The sequence below is a fragment of the Fulmarus glacialis genome, unplaced genomic scaffold, assembly GCF_000690835.1.
Source record: "Fulmarus glacialis isolate BGI_N327 unplaced genomic scaffold, ASM69083v1 scaffold14329, whole genome shotgun sequence".
NCBI classification, from domain to species: domain Eukaryota; kingdom Metazoa; phylum Chordata; class Aves; order Procellariiformes; family Procellariidae; genus Fulmarus; species Fulmarus glacialis.
Genome location: NW_009232715.1, coordinates 2,187 through 23,417, shown reverse-complemented (window position 1 = coordinate 23,417; position 21,231 = coordinate 2,187). Strand labels below are relative to the sequence as shown.

Here is a 21,231-nt window from a genome sequence, read left to right as displayed (position 1 = left end):
GCGGGCCGGAGCGCAGCCTGCGGGCTGCTGTGGTCCCTCGGTCGGCCGCAACGGCCGTGCGGGCAAGGCGTCGGAAACGCCGTGCTCGTCCGAAGTAAAACATGCCGGCAGGGTGTTCGTCAAACGGCGTGGAGTGTGCTGGAGCGCCCGTTCCATTGCCTTTTTCATTTAAAGCTAATGTAACCGTAAGGAACGAACGTAGGGTTTTGCTTGGGGCACTGTCTCTCAAAGCGAACGCGTTGCAGTGGAAGTTCCACTCGTGCACAGTCACAGGTGGGCGCTTCCTCTAGCGCCGTCGTCGCCGTCAGAGTTAGTGAGGAGGAGGGTATTGCTGAACCACCTTCAGGTTTCTGTGGAGCCCTGATGGCATTAAGGGAGGGCAAAAAAAACACATTATAGTTTTCCTTTAAATTCAGCTAAGTTGCCTAAATATTTACCAGCACGAGCACGGTTGGGAGCTCTCAGCCCACAGGCCCCACGTGTTCCCTTCTGGTGCTCAGACCTCGCCACTTCTCCTAGCTAAGAGTTCTTAAATCAGTCTGGTGAACCTCCTTCCTACCCAGTACTTTTGGCTGGCCAGTACTAATTAAGGCAGAGGGTTCTGTCTTGGTTGATGTTAGCCTTTGCACGTATCCAGTTTTAACAGGACATCAGCTGAGCGTGTTGGTGGACTGAGTGCTAACTGTGCAGTTTTCAAGAGGTCAAATTCAAAATCTCAAAGTATCGCTGTCATCTAATTCTTCAGGCAGAAACACAATTAGGTGCTAAGGTCTTGACATAACTATTTCATAATCATGACAGACCTTAGCCTCATTAGCCAATTCTTAGCTTCAGAACCCTCTGCAACTAGGTATGTTGAGCAGGCTTACTAGATCAGGCCTCAAATAAGAAATAAAAGATAACCGAGTTGCGCTCTTTCTCGGAAACTCATGGAGAATGTGGAAGAGTGGTCCAGGGCTTTAGGCAGAAAGCATAACTTGTATTGTGGTGGAATCACACCACTGTAAATGCTGGGGTAAATGCTGCATTTGGTAGTTTGTTATGCTCATCTGATTTATTCATCATGGTACGCGTAACAAAGATGGTGTCACAGGAACTGAAACACTTTTTCACGTTGCAAGGTTAGTGCAGGCAGTAGGCATTGATTGCCCTAACTTATTGTGGCCACATCTGTGTTGTAAGTGGAGCAGTCACAGCAACAAGGGTCTCTTGACTACCTTCTTTTCTGTCTGTAGCTTCTCCTGAGGTAGATGTCCTCCCGATGAGGACAAGCAGGATCTGAACTGGGGTACTGTGCATCTTAAAATGGGTACAATTCCTGTGTGCTTACCAGGTGTTGCAAAAAAATACTGATTTTTAAGTACTTCGTTATAGTGAGGTTTGTGGTTGTGCCTTCCATCTTGAGGGATTTGCTGTTTTGGAATGAAGCTGCTAATTCTCCAAGGGCATTTAAATCCTTGCAGAGTATTTCACATTAGACTTAAAATCTGAACTTATTGAGAGCAAAATGAGATTCATTTTGAGCAAGAATAGGGAAAAGGGAGAGCTGACCTGATGAGGGAAGATGACAGTTTTAAATTACGCTCAGTTTCTGCCTTAGTCTCCAGAAGCAGAAAGAGTATCCGCGCCACAGCTGTGGCTAGATTAATTGGAAGCTCATAATTTTTAATATTCCTTACTCAGAAGTTTTAAATTTAATTAGGAGCTTGCGGTAACTTACTTCATTTGAAAACACTGAGGTAAAGTCCCATTCCTTTCGCAGAGATAGTTGACACTGATAGATGAATACACATAAGTGAAGTGACTTTCAGTCTTCTTATCTGAAATGAGGAGGCTTGTTACCTTGTAATTACCTTCTTGCTTTAACATTGTTCAGATTTGGTCTTTGACCTCTTTTCACTTCATAAATGGGTACCTGTTTAAAAAGAAAAAAGGAAAACAAAACAAAGGCCTTGCGTTTGTTTCATTAGGGAAGAATTGTATTTCTCAAGGGTGTAGAACTTTTTTTTTTTTTTTTTAAATGAGTTTTGGTTCAATGGAGCTTTGGTATTTAAACTTGTTTTTATTTTTAGGTTGCAGATATCAAGAGAGTTAACAATCTTATCAATGATCAAGATTTTTTTGCCCTGAGGTCTATCAAAATCCCAGTGAAAAAGTTCAGTGTATTGACCGAAACACATGTCTCTCCAAAAGGAAGACCAGCCCTTCGGCCCACGCACTGCTCCTCAGAAGTGCAGGAAACGTCACCTCCTGATAAATTCTCTGCTAATGAGACTGTTGGCAACTTCTTAAAAGAAGTGGATCGAGATATAGAAGAAATAGTGAAGTGTAATGATACAAAGAGAGAGAATCTTAATGAAGTTGTTTCTGCCTTAGCAGCCCAACAGACCTGTTTTGAAACTGATAGTAAAACTAAAAAATGCAAGGATCCTTACTATGGAGCAGATTGGGGTATAGGATGGTGGACAGCTGTAGTGATTATGTTGATTATTGGCATTGTAACTCCCGTTTTTTATCTCCTGTATTACGAAGTCCTAGTGAAAGCAGATGTCAGTCACCATTCTACAATGGAATCTTCCCATTTGTTTGTCACAGCAGCATCGCATCAGAAACAAATAGAACATGGAATAAATCCAGCGAATATTATAAATGTTGATAATCAAGGAGACCTTCAGCCTTAACAACGGAAAACCCCAGGCAACTGTTATTCATAGACACATAACATAGCATTAGATAAAGGGGAAACAGAGAATGCAAAATGCATGTAGAACGCAGAGAAAACGCGTACTGATGTGTGACTTGCCTTTATGGGCAGTGTTCCAGTTCAAGGATATTTCTGTGGATCATGTAATCTCTGAATATGCCTGAGGCAGACGATTTTAATGCAAGATTGGAATATAAATTAAGATATAAAGTTATCTCTGAAGCTTTGCACTTTTTTCTATTTTGATAGGCATATGTTTTTTAATTAATGATGAGGTGAAAAATGTAGTTTGAACTAACACATGAGGAGTCTCACTTTATGTTTTACAGCCCTAAAACGGGCATTTGGGGATATCTAACTTTTAAACATCTTAAAAGTATTTATAGAATGCATAGTACACTTGACATTTTAATATCAGGTTTACAGTTGTCAGTTAAAACTGTGTTCTCATAATTTTATCTTTCTTAAGAGTAAGTTGTTTTTTTTTTTAAAACCCAATCATTCCGTAATTAATTGCCACTATGAAGTTCTTTTTTAAAAGTGACTTTTACAGAGGCAGTAGCTAATACTTAAGCTGGAATCTTCAAATCTTGTGCCTGTGGTCAACCCATTCTTTAGTACTTTTTGGGATAGGCAGTAGGATAATTGGTTTTCTGTATGTGTGACGCTGTGCAACAGCACAGTCCAGTTGAGAGAGCCTTGCTGAAACTTCACATCCTTCCATGGTATCCTGAAAACTGACTGGACCGGACTGCACTTCTCATCTGGTCAGCTGTGTGTAGAACAAAAGAAGTGCAGATGTGTGGCACCTTGCTGTGACTGCTTCAGTAGTCCTCATCTTATGCTAATGGATGTTTTTTTTCCCCCTCCAGTTAATCTCAGTTCAGGACCAACTGATTCTTCAGACAGCATCATACTCAGTGGGTACTGAGTATGCTAATGGTTGTGTGCCCATGAACCTCAAACACTAACTTTTTCCTGAAATCTAGAAAACTTGAAATGAGATTTAGTGGCTGCTAGCAAGAAAATTAAATTGCAGCAGAAAAGACCAGTTGCAGCTTCTGATTTGTTCTTTACGTAGTAGTGTATTCATCAACCACTCTGTTCTTGAATGTTTCACTTGAGGTTTCATGAACAACCTTGTTTTCCCCTCTTTTCTTCCCTACCTGAAAATGCTACAAGATAAACATAAAAAACCCTGGACTCTTCCTACAGAAGGAGGAGGTACTTGTGTACTCACAATATTTTTAAATAAAAACTGAGATGCTGCCTATGATTTTTTTTTTTGTTATATTTGCCTTGTGGAGTAAGATTTCCATTGCCCTGTTCAAAGTACCATTTGTTACCAAAGCCCAAGATAACTGACTTGAATAGGACTTAAAAAGAGAGAAATGGAAAAATATCACTATCCTTTAAACAACTATTACAAACTTTCCTTTGAGCGTCTTGACTAAGTATATACAGTATAAAAAAATCTGATGAAGTGAATGTTTCCTAACTATTGGAGGTATTCTAAAGTGCTTTACCAACTTAAATTTTGAAAGTAAAGACTCATGCCCATCTATTCTTGGGGGACCTATTGCCCTAGGAAGTGGAGCAAATACTCTTCACTGGCATGCTAAGTGTATGAACATGAATTGTATAACTTTTAATGTATTATATTAAAATTGGAGCAGGCCAAAGCTTGAAGGGAAATGCTGTACAGTTGGATCTGTGAACTCCGATCTGTGGCTCTTGAACCCTGTGATCAAAGCAGTATCTCTGGAGATAGGTGTGACCACACTTCCACACTAGAAGAGGGATTGCCAACAGGCATGAACTTCATGTTTCACATAACACTTCTTTTCAAAGATCTTTTAAAATAATAGTTCTTTCCATGAAACGAATCTGCTAATAACACAAACATGAATACTGACCAGTTCTGGGTAAGGCTGTGTGAAAAACTGCATTGGAAAATTAATTTATGGTGGGTAACGTGGTACAGCTTCTATGGCTGAAACTTTAAAAAGCGACTTGCTCTAGTCCAGACAACAGAGCTTTGGCACATTAAGACAAATGTTTTCTATGTAGGACTGAAACTTGTGTCAGTTCTTGCTGCAAGCTTATTTGCTGGTTTGCTTCTTTCCCCTTCATTCTGCTTCTGAAACCTCAACATTTTTAATACTTTATTCTTCCATTTCTAACAAAATTGTCAAAGAACATGAAATTAGCTATTCTGATGATACAACATAAGCCTAATTTACTGCACGTACCTGGACTGATGGGTATTAAATTGCCATCGGTATGGAAGCAAACTTAACTTCAGTTGTGGTTTGACTTGGTCAAGAAGGTCTCTGTCCTGTTGATGGACGAGTAAAGACCAGTGGTTAGCTGTTGCTTTTCATCCTGTGGTGGTACAGCTGAACAGTTCTCTAGCGTACCTCAGTGTTGGAAGGCCTGTGGCTTATTGTCACTGAGGTAAGCATGATGGGCCTGTATTTACCTTAGGATAAGCAGTCATTAGAAAAACACAAAGGGATAGCTGTTTTATTGAACTGTATTATACTCTAACCAAGAGCCTAGCATGGTTTTACTATTTTACTATGTAGCATATTTCATATAGCCTATTTATAATTCAGAGAGTTAACTTTATCAGAAGATACAGGAAGTCTCTTTCCAAGATTGTAGGACTCCTGGTACTGGTGATCTACTGGCTTGGCTTTCTGCAGGACGCAGGGATCTTTTCTGGTTTTCTACAAAGTACAACACAACTGGCATCATCACATGTAGCCCTGAATAAACAGGGTAACTGCTCTGTATGGAATTTACATCTGATTTAAGTTGAAATCTCTGAAGTCAGTCTTTTAGAAACTCATTTAACTAAAAAAAAACCCCCACAAAACAACTGAGTGGTAAATCATATTTTAGATTAATTACAACACATTGTTGATCAGGAAGTTGGTTTTAAATTTAAGTGCATATTGCACTGTTGGATCATGTAAAATGTAAATGCTTTAAATCTGCTATATTTTGGAGTATGTTGTCAAAAATAGTCTTTGTATAACTATTTTATACAGGCTGAAAACACAACTTTGTAAAATAATCCTGAATGAGGACAGAAGTCTTATTTTAAATACTTCTGCTCCTCTGCTTTTAGAAGAACGTAATATATGTAAAATAAAGATTTTATTTTAGACTTCAGTGGAAGTGGTGCATATAATGTATTCTTAGCTCTATATACTTTGCATATTTTATTACAGAATGCCACTACTTGTATTTATTTTGGCTAGTTTTTATGTATGATCTAAAATATCCTTGGCCAACAAGTATTTTGTTAGCAGTAGCTGCATATAGCATTCATATCTAGCATACCGTAGCTGGAGCCGTAATGGTTTATCCTGTGCATGCCTTGTAGAACTTGGAACTTTTCTGCATTAAGTTCTGAGAATTTGTTAGCTCTGTGAAATGAGGATTAAGAAATAGGCATGAAAAATTAAGGTAGGGATCAGTGATCCCTACACACTGAAAGCAGTGCCTTCTTGTATGAAGTAGCAATAGTCTTCTGCTATGCTGTTAAGGTAGGATCCCAAAGTTTGCTGAGACTCAAAGAACAGTCTAAGTTTTATCAGCACTATGGGCTTGCAATAAATTCTAAGCAATCGGAAAATCAGCTTATAAAAACAGCTGCAAGTGTTATGCCTCTGGAACAGCACAATCTGATTTCACTTCAGAAGTGCCTTGGCACAGAGCTGTATCATTGCAGAACTCCGCATGCTCATAAGCATCGGCCTTATTTGCCATTGTTGAACTAGACCCAGAGGGTCCATCCTAAGACTCCGCAGTTCCCTTTGGAGGACAGAGGTGACTATAGTTCACCTTTTAAAGGTCTCAAAAAGACCTGATTTCAGCCAGAGTGGTATTTCTCAACAGTACAGCAGGGAGGCGATTGTTTCCTCCCATTAGCAGTACGATGAATGAAGAAGGTCATTGGTCCCCAGTGTCCAGTACAAAATAAGGTATCATACCTGTTCAGGCAAGCTACAGCTCGTGACCAAACTGTACCTCAGGCAGTAATGCTTTTCCAACATTCATTCTCTAGTGCTGCCTGTGGCAAAAGTCATCTATTTGCATTCCGTGTGTGAGAGGCAAGGAGTCTTGTTTACCTTGCATAGGGGCAAACAGCTAGTACAAAATAATACTCGTTATACTTGAGGCAAGCAAATTTAGTTGTCAATATGCTTACCTTGTTCACAACATCTGTCTTTTTTTTTGTATATCACATGCAAGAAACAGGCACACCTGTTCAAGAACCAACTGCTGGCATGTGTGATGTTAAAAGAAAATGATCAGACAGAATACATTTCCTATGCAATGCAGCAGAATGTTTATTAAACGTTTTTTGTATAGCTATGAACACTTCAAAATAAAATTGGTATACCTCTGAGGTGTGACGTGCATAGCATTTTAGTTTCATTTCCTTTACATCTGACACAAATTTTATCGGAACACTTGAAAGCTACACCTGAAGGAACAAATTCTTATTGCATACAGAAGTTCACAGAATAATGCAGTACTGTTTTCCAGTCAGCAGTGAGGTAAAGTACTGCTTGACAAAACGCCAAACTTGGAAGGAAAACTTCTGTACTTGCCTTTGCTGATAAGAGTTGGGTTTGTTTTAAAACTGTTCTTTCATTAGACAGCACTAGTTATCAGGAACAGAATGTTTTAAAAAAGTAAAAAAAAAAAAAAAAACCCAAAACCCCCAAAACCCCTTGATCAATAGTAATATAATAACACTGATCAATAATAAAACTGATCAATAATATTTTGTATCATCAAAGGACAGCGGGACACAGAGAATGCTCTGTCATTTCCTCAAATTTTTAATCTCAGGAATAAGATTTCTGTACTTCAGCTGTTGGTTCTTAAATAAAATTAATGTTTCCAAACATTCTGGTTTTGCTATTCTCATACTTGTCTTGTTTTCCTAATTAAAACCTCATGCATCAAAATACTTCACTACGTTCTTTTCCTACATTTTTGGGGTTTTTTTGTATCGAATTGCTGTCTGTTAAGTTTCTGTCTTGTTTGTCCAGTAGGAAAGTAAATAAATGCATTAACAATTACATAGATAGTGATCATCTGCCAGCTTATTCAGCAGCTCTGTGAGGTAGGAAAGTTAGTATCGACTTAAAAGGTGGAGAAACTGAGGCGAAGGACTGAAATTCTCATCACTAATCTGTGTGCCACTGGTGAAAACTAGGATTCCATAATTTCTCAATCTTAAATTCAGTCATATATACTTTCTAAGTGAAATTACCCTTAATTATTACTTATGCTGATACATAAAGGTAATGTAACACGTTGTTAAATACTACAGTTCCTTTTTACCAAAATACTAAAAATAATGAGTTCTTTTAACTAGAATAATAGCTCTTCAAAATACTCTCATTATTTTGTCCATCTAACTAAGGTCCTTTCAAGTCAGTTTATATTAAAGTGCTTAGTGGTCAATTATTTTCAGTCACCTGAATTCAGAAGTTACATAAATTCCTTCAGAGAAGTCAGCTGCCAAATACGAGCGCAGCTTATGTCCATAAAGGCCATATCTCTTTTTCACTGCAGTCATCAAGAATTTCACTATTATTTTCAAGATTTGACTGCTAAAGCATAGAACTGACTAGTGCAAATGCTTAGGCACAATTTCGATTAAAACGCATACATTCTTTTTCTGTGCAGAGGCAATACAATGGTATATAGCTTACTCTGTCAGTAGGCATTCCAGAGAACCTTAAAAAGGTGCATGTCTGCAAAACATTTGGCAAAAGAACAAAACAAAGGATCCCATATCCTGTTTTACAGCATAGTACAATTAAAAAGAATTGTCCAACATGTTTTTGGAGAGTATACTTAAAACCAACAGAGCTAAAGCATTAGTTCTGTTGATACTCAGCCTACCTCCAGAATTCTACTTCAAGTAGTGTAAGACTTGAGCAGCGTGCCACCTAGCAACAATAGCTAATACGTTGCTTCATCCATATTGTCATCACTGCCAGCACCAAAGTCATCTCCATCTTCAAAATACGAAGAAATGTAGTCATTTTCCTAAACAAAAGGAAAAAAACATCTGTCACTGTATCTTTAGAGGAGACAATTTATGAAAGAAACATACTTTAAACTGCACTTGAGCACCCACGTTTTGAAACTGTAATAGGAGGTTTTTTTCTTTCCTTATTTCTTGGGAAAGAAAAAGGAAAATACTGTAATGAAGTTCTGATACCTATGAAAGAAGGGGCATCACTGTTTTAGTGATGAAAATGAATAATTGTATGTATTGATTGTGGCAGGACACATTCCTTCTTGCAAGACCTTTTTTTTTCAGAGCTCTTTGGGAATAGCAAATCTAAAACACCCACTTTAACTTAAATTAACTACAACACAATATAGTGCAATGAAGAAAATTAACTTAATGCCTCTCACTACAACTCTCCCTCAGCATCAGAGAAGCTAGGGACATTTCTTTGGCTGACAGCCAACACACTACTCAATGAGTGGGATCTGACTGTGTAAATAGGAAAACTAACATTATACCTCTTCATGCTCCTCTTCATCATATTCCTCTGGTTCTTCTGCTTCTTCATCATCTTCACCTTCTTTGTCTTTTGTTTTGTCTTTCTCATCTTCAGATTTTTCTTCTTCATCATCCTTCTTTTCCAACTCCTGTGACAAGGCAATCTCCTTTACAAGGTAATCACATGTTACAGTAACAGCACATCCTCCACACTACCAAAATCTCATGCTGCAGTTAACGGCAAGACACCTAGCATACCAAAGTTGTGCAGAAGTTGTTTGTCAGTATTTAAAACAACATGATGTGGAGCGCATCTTAAGTCTATAAAAGTATGTGTTTTGTAAGAAATTGAGGTGATAATTTCCCTTTACCATCCACTGCTGGAATAATTGACAGTAGGCGGCCATGTCATACTTGATAAAACACCACACATACTGTATATAATAACGTCTCTGCACCAAACAACTGATGGATCACCAAGAGAAAAAATAAAAGGCTGTTTCACCTTTAAGCTTCCCATTCTCAAATGGTGGGTAGTTGCCTCCAAAACCGAGGTCGCTTTCCTCCCAAGTTTTCTCTTTCTGCATGCTGCTTCTCTCTCAATTTATTAAACTGTTTAATTTCTAACACCAGTGGACTAGCAAAACAGCAATAGATCTAAAAGCTCTGGCACCAATTCCTCCTTCAATAAGCTCCAATAGCAGCTCCACTGTTTACAGTTAGGCTACATCACTACCCAGTGAAGAGCAACTGGTCGTTGTGTTCAAACAGCAGCAAAGAAAATAGTTTCTTCACAGCCAGGCTCTATCCTTATCCTCTCCTTTGTGCTACCACACTGCAGAAGAGTTGTCTGTCAGAGTAACAAGACAAGGCCAGAAAAAGACTGCTCTGGTTATTCCATTTGGTACCACAAAACATACTAAAGGTTTCCTTTTCCTTCAGCAATTTCTGTTGTACAATTTAGAAAGAGTCTGCACATCTTACCTCAATTTTTTTCAACACATCCAGATTGCTCTTAGGCTCAGAGCTTTTTGCCTTTTTTGGTTTTGCACCTGCTGAAATAAAATACATCACAATTATTTTTTTAATATGGATGAACACAAATTCTTTTCTTTTACTTGCTCTTAAGAGCTTACATCTTGAGAATGCCACAGAAATCCCATACCGTCTGTATTAAAATTACCTTAGACTTTGAGCTCAGGGAGGTGTAAATGCCTGACTTATGTAAACGATGCCTATGGGGCCAGTCTGAAATTCACTTTGAACATATAGTTGACCAAAGGTTTGGCCAAAGTATGACGTTCAGCTTCACAACATACTTTTCACCTACGTACTCACAATATGTTAAGAAACTAGAACAGAATCTCAATTGTTATTTTTCATAATCTTGAAAAGATAAAAACTCTTTAATGTTACTAATTTATGCAACACATTAATGACAGCTGGGTGCTTCAGATAGACAGATAAAAAGGCAGACAGCAGAGTTTATTAGCTCCACCACAGTAAGCATGGTTACTGCAGCTAGATGGCTTTTGGACCACAATTGGCTCATCTAATGAGTCCACAGTGCGTATTTTCACCTAGTCCCTTAATTCATGAACACCATCTTTATCAAGTTACTCCCTACAATCCAACCTCATTATGCTACTTAACTATACGGTGGAGCGAAGGTCAAAAATAGCATTCCACATACCCAGGTAAGAGCTACCTGAATTGCAGCACCCTACACTAAGGGAATAGCTGCCCCAATTCCAGGAGTGCAGTTTGACCAGTAGATGAGGAGAAACAAAGAGGTCCATACCGAGAGATGTTACAGTCTTTAGAGAGCTCTGTGAGACATCCTGCTTCCATGATGTAACTGTCTTTTGGTTCTGCTATATTCAGCACGATCACACAAAACTTACAACACAGGGCTGTACCTACCACAGATCAGCTCTTCTCAGCAGGGTAAAACTGCCTGTGTAACGTGCCATATTGATGTAGCTACACGGCTTCTGATGGACAAGGCAGCTTCAGACAAGCTAGCGTATGTAACTTGCACTTTTTTTAGGCTAGGCTGCACTAAGCAATATCAGAAAGAAAAACAGTGTGCATCGGTGGAGAGGATATCCTTCCTGATGCAGATAGTAACCCAATGCGCTTATGTATTTTATCTGGCGTAATACTTAAGGAAGCAGAATGCTAGGAGCTGCTGAGAAGACAACTGTATTTTGTCAAAAGCATTTGTCGTAAGTAACATTCAGTTCATTTCAGTGTTTTGCCTAGGAAGGGATTATGTGGCAAAAGCATTGCACAGAGCTGAGGGGAGTCAAGCTGCTCTGTAATAACATATGAACAGCGTCAAAGCAAACACATCCAGAATGAAGCAGGCTTTTAAGGAAAACAAGTGGAAAGTGCGATTCAAAATTATGATTTCTGCACAAACCCCTGCAGGCTTTTAGAGATAATGCCTATAGAACAAACAGCCTGGAAATACAAACAGACATGTGAGATCTTTCCTTAAATGCTAGGCATCTCTGGAGTTTATAATAAAATTAGAGACACTGACCTATCGTTAGTAGAACTTCAAGCATTATAGCTCCTTACATCCATTGAGGTGCAATGGAATACAATCTAATCTTTCCAAATACCTGTTCTCACAGTACTTGGGCTTAAATGCATACATCTGATTGCTATAATCACATGCATATAGCTGGCCTTCAAAAGCTGAACCCAATTGACGTTTTGGGGTTTTGTTTTTTTTTTTTTTTTCGTTTTTTTTTTGGCAGGCACTGCTGGAATCTAGGAAACTGTGGTCCACAGCCCAGGATAAGTGTGGGAGAGATGTGGAATTCTACCCAAAGTTTTGTCACTAAGAAGGCAGGTGGTCAGATCTCTGCTTAAAACATTCAGGGAAACCAGAAAGGGGGAGGGAGAGGTGTGTAAAAATAAAGCCGTCCCCGTACAGGTAGTAATCCCAAAACCACTCCTGCAGTCTACAAAGGTAGAAAGGTAGGAAGAATGGTAGGAAGTTTGAATTTCAGTGCAGATTCTCTTGACTCCCTTCACCTTTCTTCCGCTCCATTATAAAGTGTCACCTAAGATGGCTGTCCTCAAAATACAACAAAGATATGTACCAGAAGGGCTAATGTGTCACTGATCAGCTATTTACAAACCTCTTGAGTCATATGACTTTTGTATGGCCTCTGTTTTGAATCAGGATTCCCCAAAAAAACTAAAACCACATGATTTTTGCTTTTAGAGGAACCTATTTTTTTTATCCAATCGAATTCTGATGGTCAGCTGATCTTTGCCATTACAACTATGTAAGAAAATGTACTTTTAAGAGCAAATCGAGAAACTGACACAAAAGAAAGAGGAAAAATCCCCCACAGTGAACAGTGATTCTCTCTTTGTTTATGATAATCACAACATTATTGTAACAAGGAATAATAAATCTGCATTTACGATTTCATTGGATCATGGGGAGCTAGTTATTGTGTATAGCCTTATAAAAGCCAATGCAGTTTCTCCTTCTTAAAAAAAAAAAAGTAGGTAGGTACTGGTTTCATTTTAGAGATTTTGCAAATAAGTATTTAATTTTCAGTTGAATCTCGCAGTCTACCTTTAGTACCATGCTTCTCAATGACACTCTTAAAAGGAACAAAGCTTCCAGCTGAGCCAGTCTCCATGGCTACTGCACATTCCCTTTTCTTTTTCTATTTTATCCTTGAACTGAAAAATGACACATGAAGGACTTGGACAAAGAGAACAAGAAAGTAAACAATTATATATAACAGACAGCTAGATACAGGAGGCCAAGTGTTATTTCACATCAACAGAGCAACAGACTTCTACAGAGAACTTAAAATAACCGTCATGCATACTAGAAAACACTTTGAAAAACAAATACACATATGATGCTGTGTAATAAAAAAGTTTTTTCCTGTAAGAACAACCAATACGAGCTCCAACTGCTGTTGAAGGATCTGGTTCACAATTCTGCAGAAGAAAGCTGAAAATAAACAAAAAAAGTAAAACCAGGGAAAATAGAAACTAACCTACATTAAATCACATATAAAAGGCTTAAAAAATGCAAAAGTCAACCAAATCATAAACAAGATAATTGAGAAACCCAAAATATAAAAGAAATCTGAACAGACAGCTATTCATTGAATACAAGAAGGGTGAGTGTTGACTAAAGCTACAAACTTTCAACAGAAAAAGTTTTGTGTTTTTTTTAGTATTTCACTGTTACATATCTCATATGGTAATATGGTACATCAATATGAAAGGCAGGAAAGCAAGATAAATCTGTTCCAGTAAGTTAAAACATCCTACAGAAGCAAAGCAAAACCCACAAAAGACAGGCAGACTAGTAAATTATTTAGAAAAAACTGCCAAAAGACCTCATTATTTGGACTAATTAATGTTTCTGCCATTTTTTTTCCCCTAACCAGCTCCAGTATGTCTTCTATCACTCAACTAGTGTGTACTAAATGCTTCTTAAAAATATGTAATATACCTTTTTTGGTCTTTTTCTTTGGCTTCATCTCTCTTGGGAGTCTTCTCCAATCTGTACAGAAAATAGCTTTAATATATATTAATGATGATTTACAGTTGTAATCCTCCCCCTGCCACCCACCAAGGAAAGGCAGGGGCCCCTGTTGTGCTTGATCCTATTTATATGCATGCCTAAGTGTTTTAGCACACAACAGTTTTATGGAATTCTAGCTGTACTTTACATGAGGAACTGGTGTGAGGACTGGTATTTCACTGACTTGAAAGACAACTGGCATCTGCCCCAAAGATATAAAGTTCAGCCCTTCCAGTGGCCCACGTGCCCTTCAATTTACATTCTAGAATTAAGTTTGCAGTAGTGAGCTAAACTGATATGGTTATGGAAGTTTAACATTATAAAACCCAGCTACCTGTGACTGAGACATCAGGTTGGGTTATTTTTAGTGACATCAATGTTCACTCCCAGTTCAAAACTGGTATCTGCATGACAAGCAAGGAAGGAGAAAAGCTAGAGTGAGAGCTGAAGCTCGCATTTTTGCTGCAAATCAGTTGTTTCAACTGAGTAAATAAACAAAATCAGATTTTTCTCCTTTTGTTGGGGGAGGGGGGGAGGGCAGACAAAACCCTACTTCGCCTTGATCTGAAAACATGCAAAGGGTATAACCCCCAACAAGGACATGACTTGGTAAGGATTTTACCATGACTTGGTAAGCAATACTTTTTTTATTGCTTGAAAAATAATGAATCAAACATTTAAAAGAGCAGAACATTTCACAGGTTAATAAAGAATTAGCTTTTGATAACCTCAGATATTACCTGGGGTCCATGTTGCATGCTCCTTTTCACTGTCCTGGTACTTTCTACTGTACCTCTCAATTGCTATAGAGAAGGATACAAAGAGTTATTAAATTCAGTTAATTAAAAAGTCAATCCAGACACTGTCCTTGATATTTTCTGGTAACTAAACATATAGTGTATTTTTTTAATCCCATGTTGAACGCTTTCTTGTGCTGTTGTCAAACACTTAAAAAACAGTTTAATGTCACTACTTTGAGCAGTTCTCATGATAATTCCCAGGACTAATCATTTGCTAAGTACTTGCAAGACCTGAATTTTATATTCCCCCAAAAAAGGCAAAACCCCCAAATATTGCTTTGCATTTTTGGGGTATCTCCTTTCAATCAAAACACCCCCCTCTCCCCCCCCCAAAAAAAACCCCTCCAAAATCATTATAATTTATACTTCTATCCTTGGAAAGCATGAAAACATAAAATGCAGATATAGTCAGGGAAACTAGGTTGAAACATCAAATGAATGCTAACTCTCCAACTCTTTAACAGTTTCACAATCAAACTTTTGCTACAAAACCAGTCAGTGACATTTATCACCACTGTGCTAATCATAAAGAGTATCAGAAGGCCACGTCTCAGACTGATCATGATCAACTCCCAAGACTTTAAGTACTTCTGCATAGCAAAGCTTTGCAGCGTAACAGAGATGTGTCCTAAAGAATAGCAACATATTTTAGTCCATTTAATCCCTTTCCAGGCACAAGAACTAAACCAAGAAATTCACTGTAAATAATACAGTAGTTATACAGTGTAAGTACATCCATTTATACTACTGCAAAAAAAATCTCTTATACAATCTCTAATGACAAAAGCAGTATCAAAACTTAAGTATTTTTAAATCAGTCCCATTTTTTCGTACCAAATTACCATCCCCAACTGCAAAATCCACTTAATGCAAAGTTACTGATTCTGATTGCAGTAATAACTGCAGGGATAATTTTTGTGCGTATTGTACAAAAAATGGTAACAAAGACAGACTGTGACCTTTACAGTCAAAGACTTCTAACATACTCGCCAGAGAAAAGGAAGGGAGAAGGAAGGCATCAGAAATGAAGCTCAATTTTAAACTTAGTTTTGACGAGGGCAAGCAGAAGACCTACATAAAACTGTACAACGAAGAGCTTGCATTCAAAGTTGACAGTATCTCAAGGGGCATTTAATGTAGCTGTCCTTCACAAATGCTGTAGGAAACTGTCAGCAGAGAGAGGGAAAGAAACTAGTAGATTTGATTTCAGCTTGAGCCTCTTCAGTGAAGAGCTAATTGCTGATGCCATCAGTAAAAAAAACACGTCTGCCTGACTCTCGCCACTCACAGCTAATGAATTAATTCCAAACCACTGCCAAGGTGACAGTCACTCAGCCATAGCAGGTATACCTACAGGAAAAATATGAATGATTCATAGCTTATGAAAAGAGGAAAGTAGAGAATTACTACAGAATAAGCCTGCTACTCCCTCAAAATGAGTGTTGAAATGAATGATGAAAATCTATTCTACAAGGCATACTAACGTATCAAAATTGCCAGGTAGTATTAGACGTGGCTTTCATTTACTATCTGAATAATGAAAGATAGATAGATAGCTATGTCCTAACTAATTAAAATGTTTCCCTTCTCACACTTCAAAGGACCATTTGCCTCACAGATGTCATGCTGAGGGTTTAAAACAATCCACTTGCTCTTGTAGCAAAGCCAATTTAAGAAGTTCCTGCCCACAGTCCCCCTCCTGCCTCTCTCTTATTCGTACCAGATGTTTTGATGAAATACAGGGGAGGAAAGGGCTGTAAACCAGATAACAGAAAAGATCAGTTAAAAATAATCTACCTTGGGGGAAGAAAGTGATTTTCTTCTGCAGTCCCAGACAGAAGTGCATACTGTGACTGAGATTAAAGCAAGCTTTTTAAGCTGCAGACCACCACTGATGTAATTAGACCCCACCCCTCAGATGAGGCATTTTTGTGCAACTACAGGTTCAGTAAAAAGTTACCTCAACTTACCAACTTACCCTTGGGGAGACAATGAGAACATCTGACGCATTATTTGAGTTTATCAAGTGGCTGTCTACCTGCTTTCCCTGCAACTGCCATTTTTTGTAGAAAAACAGTCCTCAAAGCTGGCAGTTCTCTTGAAGTGCACACTCAGCAACAGAGAGAGATCACTTCATCTCAGAAAGAAGGCTGCAGAAACAAAGACGATTTTGAGGTGAACGGTAAGAACTATCGTGTGAGGCAAAGTTGGAAAAGAGAGAGAGCATATTCTCCTACAGTGGCTGATTCCTTGGAAATAACCCTGACTAGCGCTCAGGCATAGCAGTTTCCTTTTTTGTGCCTCAACCAGAAATAGCAAACTTCAAGCCTGACAAAGATCAAGAGCATGGCAAGCCTCTGGTGATACAAGAATCCGAAGAGACTGAAATTTGTTTACTCAGAAGATGAAAGAGGAGATGTGATAAAAGAGTAATTTGGAATTCTTCTACCATCATAAAGGGATCTAGAAATGAAGATCAGATCCGTTCTCCTTGCCTCATAACCAAGGTTTTACCTGGCCGCACCGTCAGAGTCCACCCTGGGCCGCCAGCTGCACTACAGCTGCCTGCTGCATCCCGGTGACTGCTGGGCTCCAGCTGCAGGTCAGAGGAAATATTCTGCCTTTTGTGAGCCACAACGTCTGGTCGGCAGTGTGTTCACTGCTCGTACTGCAGAGTGCTGCTCCATTTTAAACAGTGCTTTAGTACAAGAACAAGTGGACAATCAATAAGGTGTGTTAATCAGTGTTACATTCAAAGCCCAATTAAAAAAAATAGCACGCAGTCTCTAGAATTCACCACTACACCATGAACAAAAATTACCAAAAATTCAGAGGGGATTGGATTATGTACCTGTATTGTATCTACATCATGAATATTCAGTCAGAAAATATTCTGATGGTTTTGGGGTGGAAATTAAACCTTTCATTCTAGAGTTCAAGTCCGCTCTCATTATGCAAAATCAGCGCAAGATAGCAAGGAAAACATTATCCAGTATTTGGCCGCTTCGGATTTCTTAGACATTTTTGTAAAGCTTTTTAGCGACTGCCTATTGCACTGAGTGGGCCCAGGGACTGACTCATGCGGCATTTCCTAATATGTTGTATTTCCTATTTTGCTGTTACAGCACTTACCATTTATACTATTCAGAACAAGCACTCAGGAGGATGATAGAACTAGGCAAAAATCACTAACGAAAAGAAGCATTCCTCACAATAATAACCTCCTGTGACTGCTAGATTTAAAATACCCCGACAGCACGGTAAACAGATATTAAAGTCTTCCTACCCTGCTCCCCTTTCCTTCTTTCCCACTAGCTCAGTTTTCTGACCAGGAAGCTTGGATTTTAACAGTATAATGATGTACGACTGGATGTCTAGTATAGCAGAGGATTTATTGTCATCAAACAATTAACAAAGTCGTTAATTTTCAAATACATATAAGCAAAAGACATTCTTAGGTCAAGTAGAATAAGATCAAGCTTTGGCTTCTAATCCAGCTCTGTTTCTGATGCAAACCTCAGTAAATCATTTATCCACATCTCAGTCTTCATATTTCAGGTGACTTGCCAGTAATACTTACAGATCTTTCCTCAACAGACTTAGGGAAAAAAAATTAGTACCTTTTAGAATGTCCAGCTATTAAATATAACATTGATTATTTAAGTATGTCTTTACACAATTAAAATGGAAGCTGAATTTCAGCACTGGTATTTACTACAGATCTTTGCTCCAATGCAAAATTTTTAGGGTATTTTAACACGTAGAAATGCCTATTTCACTTGTATTTGTTAGCATACAGTTGAAAAGACTGCACATAGTTGGTCTAAATGTTTCTTACTGTATATCAAATGGAATAGATGTTTGATACCTCTCTTTTTCACACAGTAGTTGCTTTCCAGTTACAGCACTTGTAGGTGTGACTTACAACTTCAGGAAGTGTAAAAGCAGAAAAATTCCGTATTATCTTAAACTGCCAATTTTTATTCCTCATTATCAGTACAAAATACATCTTCAACACATGCATTTCACTACATCATCCCTCACGGAATAATAACCACTGTAGATACAAATAAAAGTAAAAAGCACACAAACAAACCTTCACGATCTTCTTCTACTGCCAAAAAATATGGCATTTTTTTCATAGTTCCTCTAAGATCTTGTTTTAAGGCCAACATGTAATCTTCATCTTCTCCTGTTTTCAGAGGCACTGGCTTATTGTCTGTACTCTGTACAAATTATGTTTATTATTTATAAGGTCTTAACATCCATCAAAACTATGCATTATGCTACTTTGCAAGTATACTTTATTGCATTCTGACATGCATAACTATGTTTACAACTAAATTTGTACCTTCTATGACTTGGCTGTATGTTTCTGCAAAAACACATCAAGAAATCAAGGAAAAAAAAACCTATTAAAACTGTGAAATAGTCATTCATAGTCATGTTAAGCTCTTAATTGCCAAAAGCAGTTTTTGACACCAGCCCAACTCAGAAATCACTGCTTCTCTCTTCAGTCAGAGTAGCACTAGCCCTAACCTCTTCTAAAACAGTGTTTTAACTACATTAAGTATGATTACTCTGAACAACACGGACACCCTTTCCATGACTATTGTCAGAGACACAGGTTGTATCGTCACACAACCAGGTAGCACACAGACCCTCACACAATCCGGTACCTGTCAATTGAATGTAAACGAATTGTTAAAGTTTGGATTTGGTTTTTTTTTTTTTTTTTGAACTATGAATCTTGAAATTGGAAAAGATAAATAAGCAAAAACAGTTGTAAAAATATACAGAAAACTAGAGCTAGAGACAGAATTATAGAATGGATGTTGTTTCTCTCACATGACAGATGGTGCACAATCAATACCTGAGTGGTAAGTTGCAAAGCACAAAGTGCTACTGCAAGCCCCAGAGCTGGATCATGAAAGCAGTTTACTGTTTCCAGCTGTATTTGCTAGCTGGCCAACATTTTAAATCACTAATGCTGCTGATGGTAAGCTGATGCTCCTTAATTGGGTTTCTAACTGCATTTACAGGAAATTTGTAAGAACTCAAAAAGTGGCTATTAGAAATATAGCAACAATTCACTGCTTAAAATAATTTCAGTGTAAGTCAGTCAACAACTGTAATATACTTTTGGTCACTGCCTAACCATTAAATCTAACTCTTGAAATTTTTATCGACACTAGTTATGCCACTGGGTTGATTTTTTTGAATGGCACTAGCTTTCCCCTGAAAAATTTAACTTAGTTCTAAAACTTTGTTCACAGAAGGAAGAAAGCATCTTTAACTTCTCCACGGCATACACTAGATATATTGGGGCTAGTAATTCTCCTACAAGCCTGATCCACTGCAGACTGTAACTGCAGAAGCTGTAGTTCACACAGAATTCAATTTCTTTGTGCTATCAAGCAGACTGCAACATTCATGTTAGGAACAGTTACAGACGGCTTAGCATCAATGAAATCACACAACTTAATTGTAAAGGTGGACTACGAAGATAGATAACATCTGGTTCAGTAAGTCAAAATCTTGGGTGAAATAACTATTCAGAGAAATCTCAGCATAGCACTAATTATATGCCAAACTTGCAAGTTCTGTATCGTAACATGTGAGATTGAGAAAAATTTCATGCACCTTGATCAAACCCTGACATAACTGGGAAGTTCTCTTACGTAAAACTGCAAAATTGTTAAGACTACTTTTCAGCTTCAAAATTGTCCAAGCTTCCCTGCGCAGCAAAACTCAGTCAGAAAATGCTCTTTCTTCCCCTTTAACTTTCAAATGCAACACAAATGCCAAATCTCCTCCCTAATTACATAAAATATCTTTCAGTTGTTTTCAAATTCTGGCTACTGAGGTACAAGACAATCATCCAAAATCTTTTATGTTTGCATAGTAAATTTCTAAAATCAGCAAATCAGCTTCAACGACTAGTGTAACTTCATTTCAAACAAATTCAGATGCCCACTGTTTCCATTACTGTAATGTCCAGAAAATCAAATCATAATGAAGGCTTTAATGAACCAGTATCTTGCAAGCAATCTAGGATACAACAGTTAGCAAAGGGACAGGAAGCAATAATAAGAAAAACAATTATTTATATTAAATGCTTCAAAATTGGCCTAAAGTGCTTAGGGTTGTTCACATATTTCATTACATTCTCTAAACATGACTCTGAATACACTTCACCTGAACACAGAGAGTGTGCTGTAAGACCCTTGCTGTACTTACAGGAAATGGCGGTGGAGGCTTACACACGACATCGGGTAGAGCTGCACCTTTAGCAAAGCCAATAGCCTCAATGTCGAAGGTAAACGCAGCACGTCCTCTTCCTCTACCTGACCCAGCCATCTGGAGTTACTGAAAAAGTTAGATTTTTAAAGATTTATTTTTGTTACATGTATCAAATACATGTATGTATTACCTATAAAAGTAATGCCTAACAATAGTAATTTTAAAACCGCTCTCAAACATCATTTTAAATAGCAAGCCATTTTTAATGTCCATCTTAGGTTCTCCCACATACTATAAACTTGGTACGTGCCTAAAATCAATTCCATTCCCTCATTTTGCTAGCCACCGCTGCATGCCT

At 38.1% G+C, this 21,231-nt stretch overlaps 2 protein-coding genes across 2 annotated transcripts; one reads left to right on the top strand and one right to left on the bottom strand.

Moving 5' to 3' along the window:
• Positions 1-101: 101 nt before the first annotated feature.
• Positions 102-2,948, top strand: LOC104072301 (lysM and putative peptidoglycan-binding domain-containing protein 3-like). The gene is made up of 2 exons (XM_009585034.1): positions 102-185; positions 2,073-2,948. Exons 1-2 carry the CDS (start codon positions 102-104, stop codon positions 2,679-2,681), a joined length of 693 nt encoding a protein of 230 aa, XP_009583329.1. The 3' UTR covers positions 2,682-2,948.
• Positions 2,949-8,701: 5,753 nt separating this feature from the next.
• Positions 8,702-20,990, bottom strand: POLR3G (polymerase (RNA) III (DNA directed) polypeptide G (32kD)). The gene is made up of 7 exons (XM_009585033.1): positions 20,871-20,990; positions 18,727-18,856; positions 14,571-14,633; positions 13,759-13,809; positions 10,239-10,309; positions 9,275-9,421; positions 8,702-8,788 (listed from the first exon to the last, which is right to left on the bottom strand). The coding sequence occupies exons 1-7, from the start codon at positions 20,988-20,990 to the stop codon at positions 8,702-8,704; spliced, it is 669 nt and encodes a 222-aa protein (XP_009583328.1).
• Positions 20,991-21,231: the final 241 nt, after the last annotated feature.

What these genes read in the sequence shown, in the direction of transcription:
- POLR3G (XM_009585033.1), bottom strand. Translation starts at nt 20,990, where the DNA reads ATGGCTGGGTCAGGTAGAGGAAGAGGACGTGCTGCGTTTACCTTCGAC. An exon ending in AAAGAAAAAGACCAAAAAAG is followed by an intron (nt 10,310 to 13,758) that starts GTATATTACATA and finishes ATTTTATTTCAG; the next exon opens with CAGGTGCAAAACCAAAAAAG. An exon ending in ATGTGTTGAAAAAAATTGAG is followed by an intron (nt 9,422 to 10,238) that starts GTAAGATGTGCA and finishes TACCTTGTAAAG; the next exon opens with GAGATTGCCTTGTCACAGGA.
- LOC104072301 (XM_009585034.1), top strand. Translation starts at nt 102, where the DNA reads ATGCCGGCAGGGTGTTCGTCAAACGGCGTGGAGTGTGCTGGAGCGCCC. An exon ending in CATTTAAAGCTAATGTAACC is followed by an intron (nt 186 to 2,072) that starts GTAAGGAACGAA and finishes TTTTATTTTTAG; the next exon opens with GTTGCAGATATCAAGAGAGT.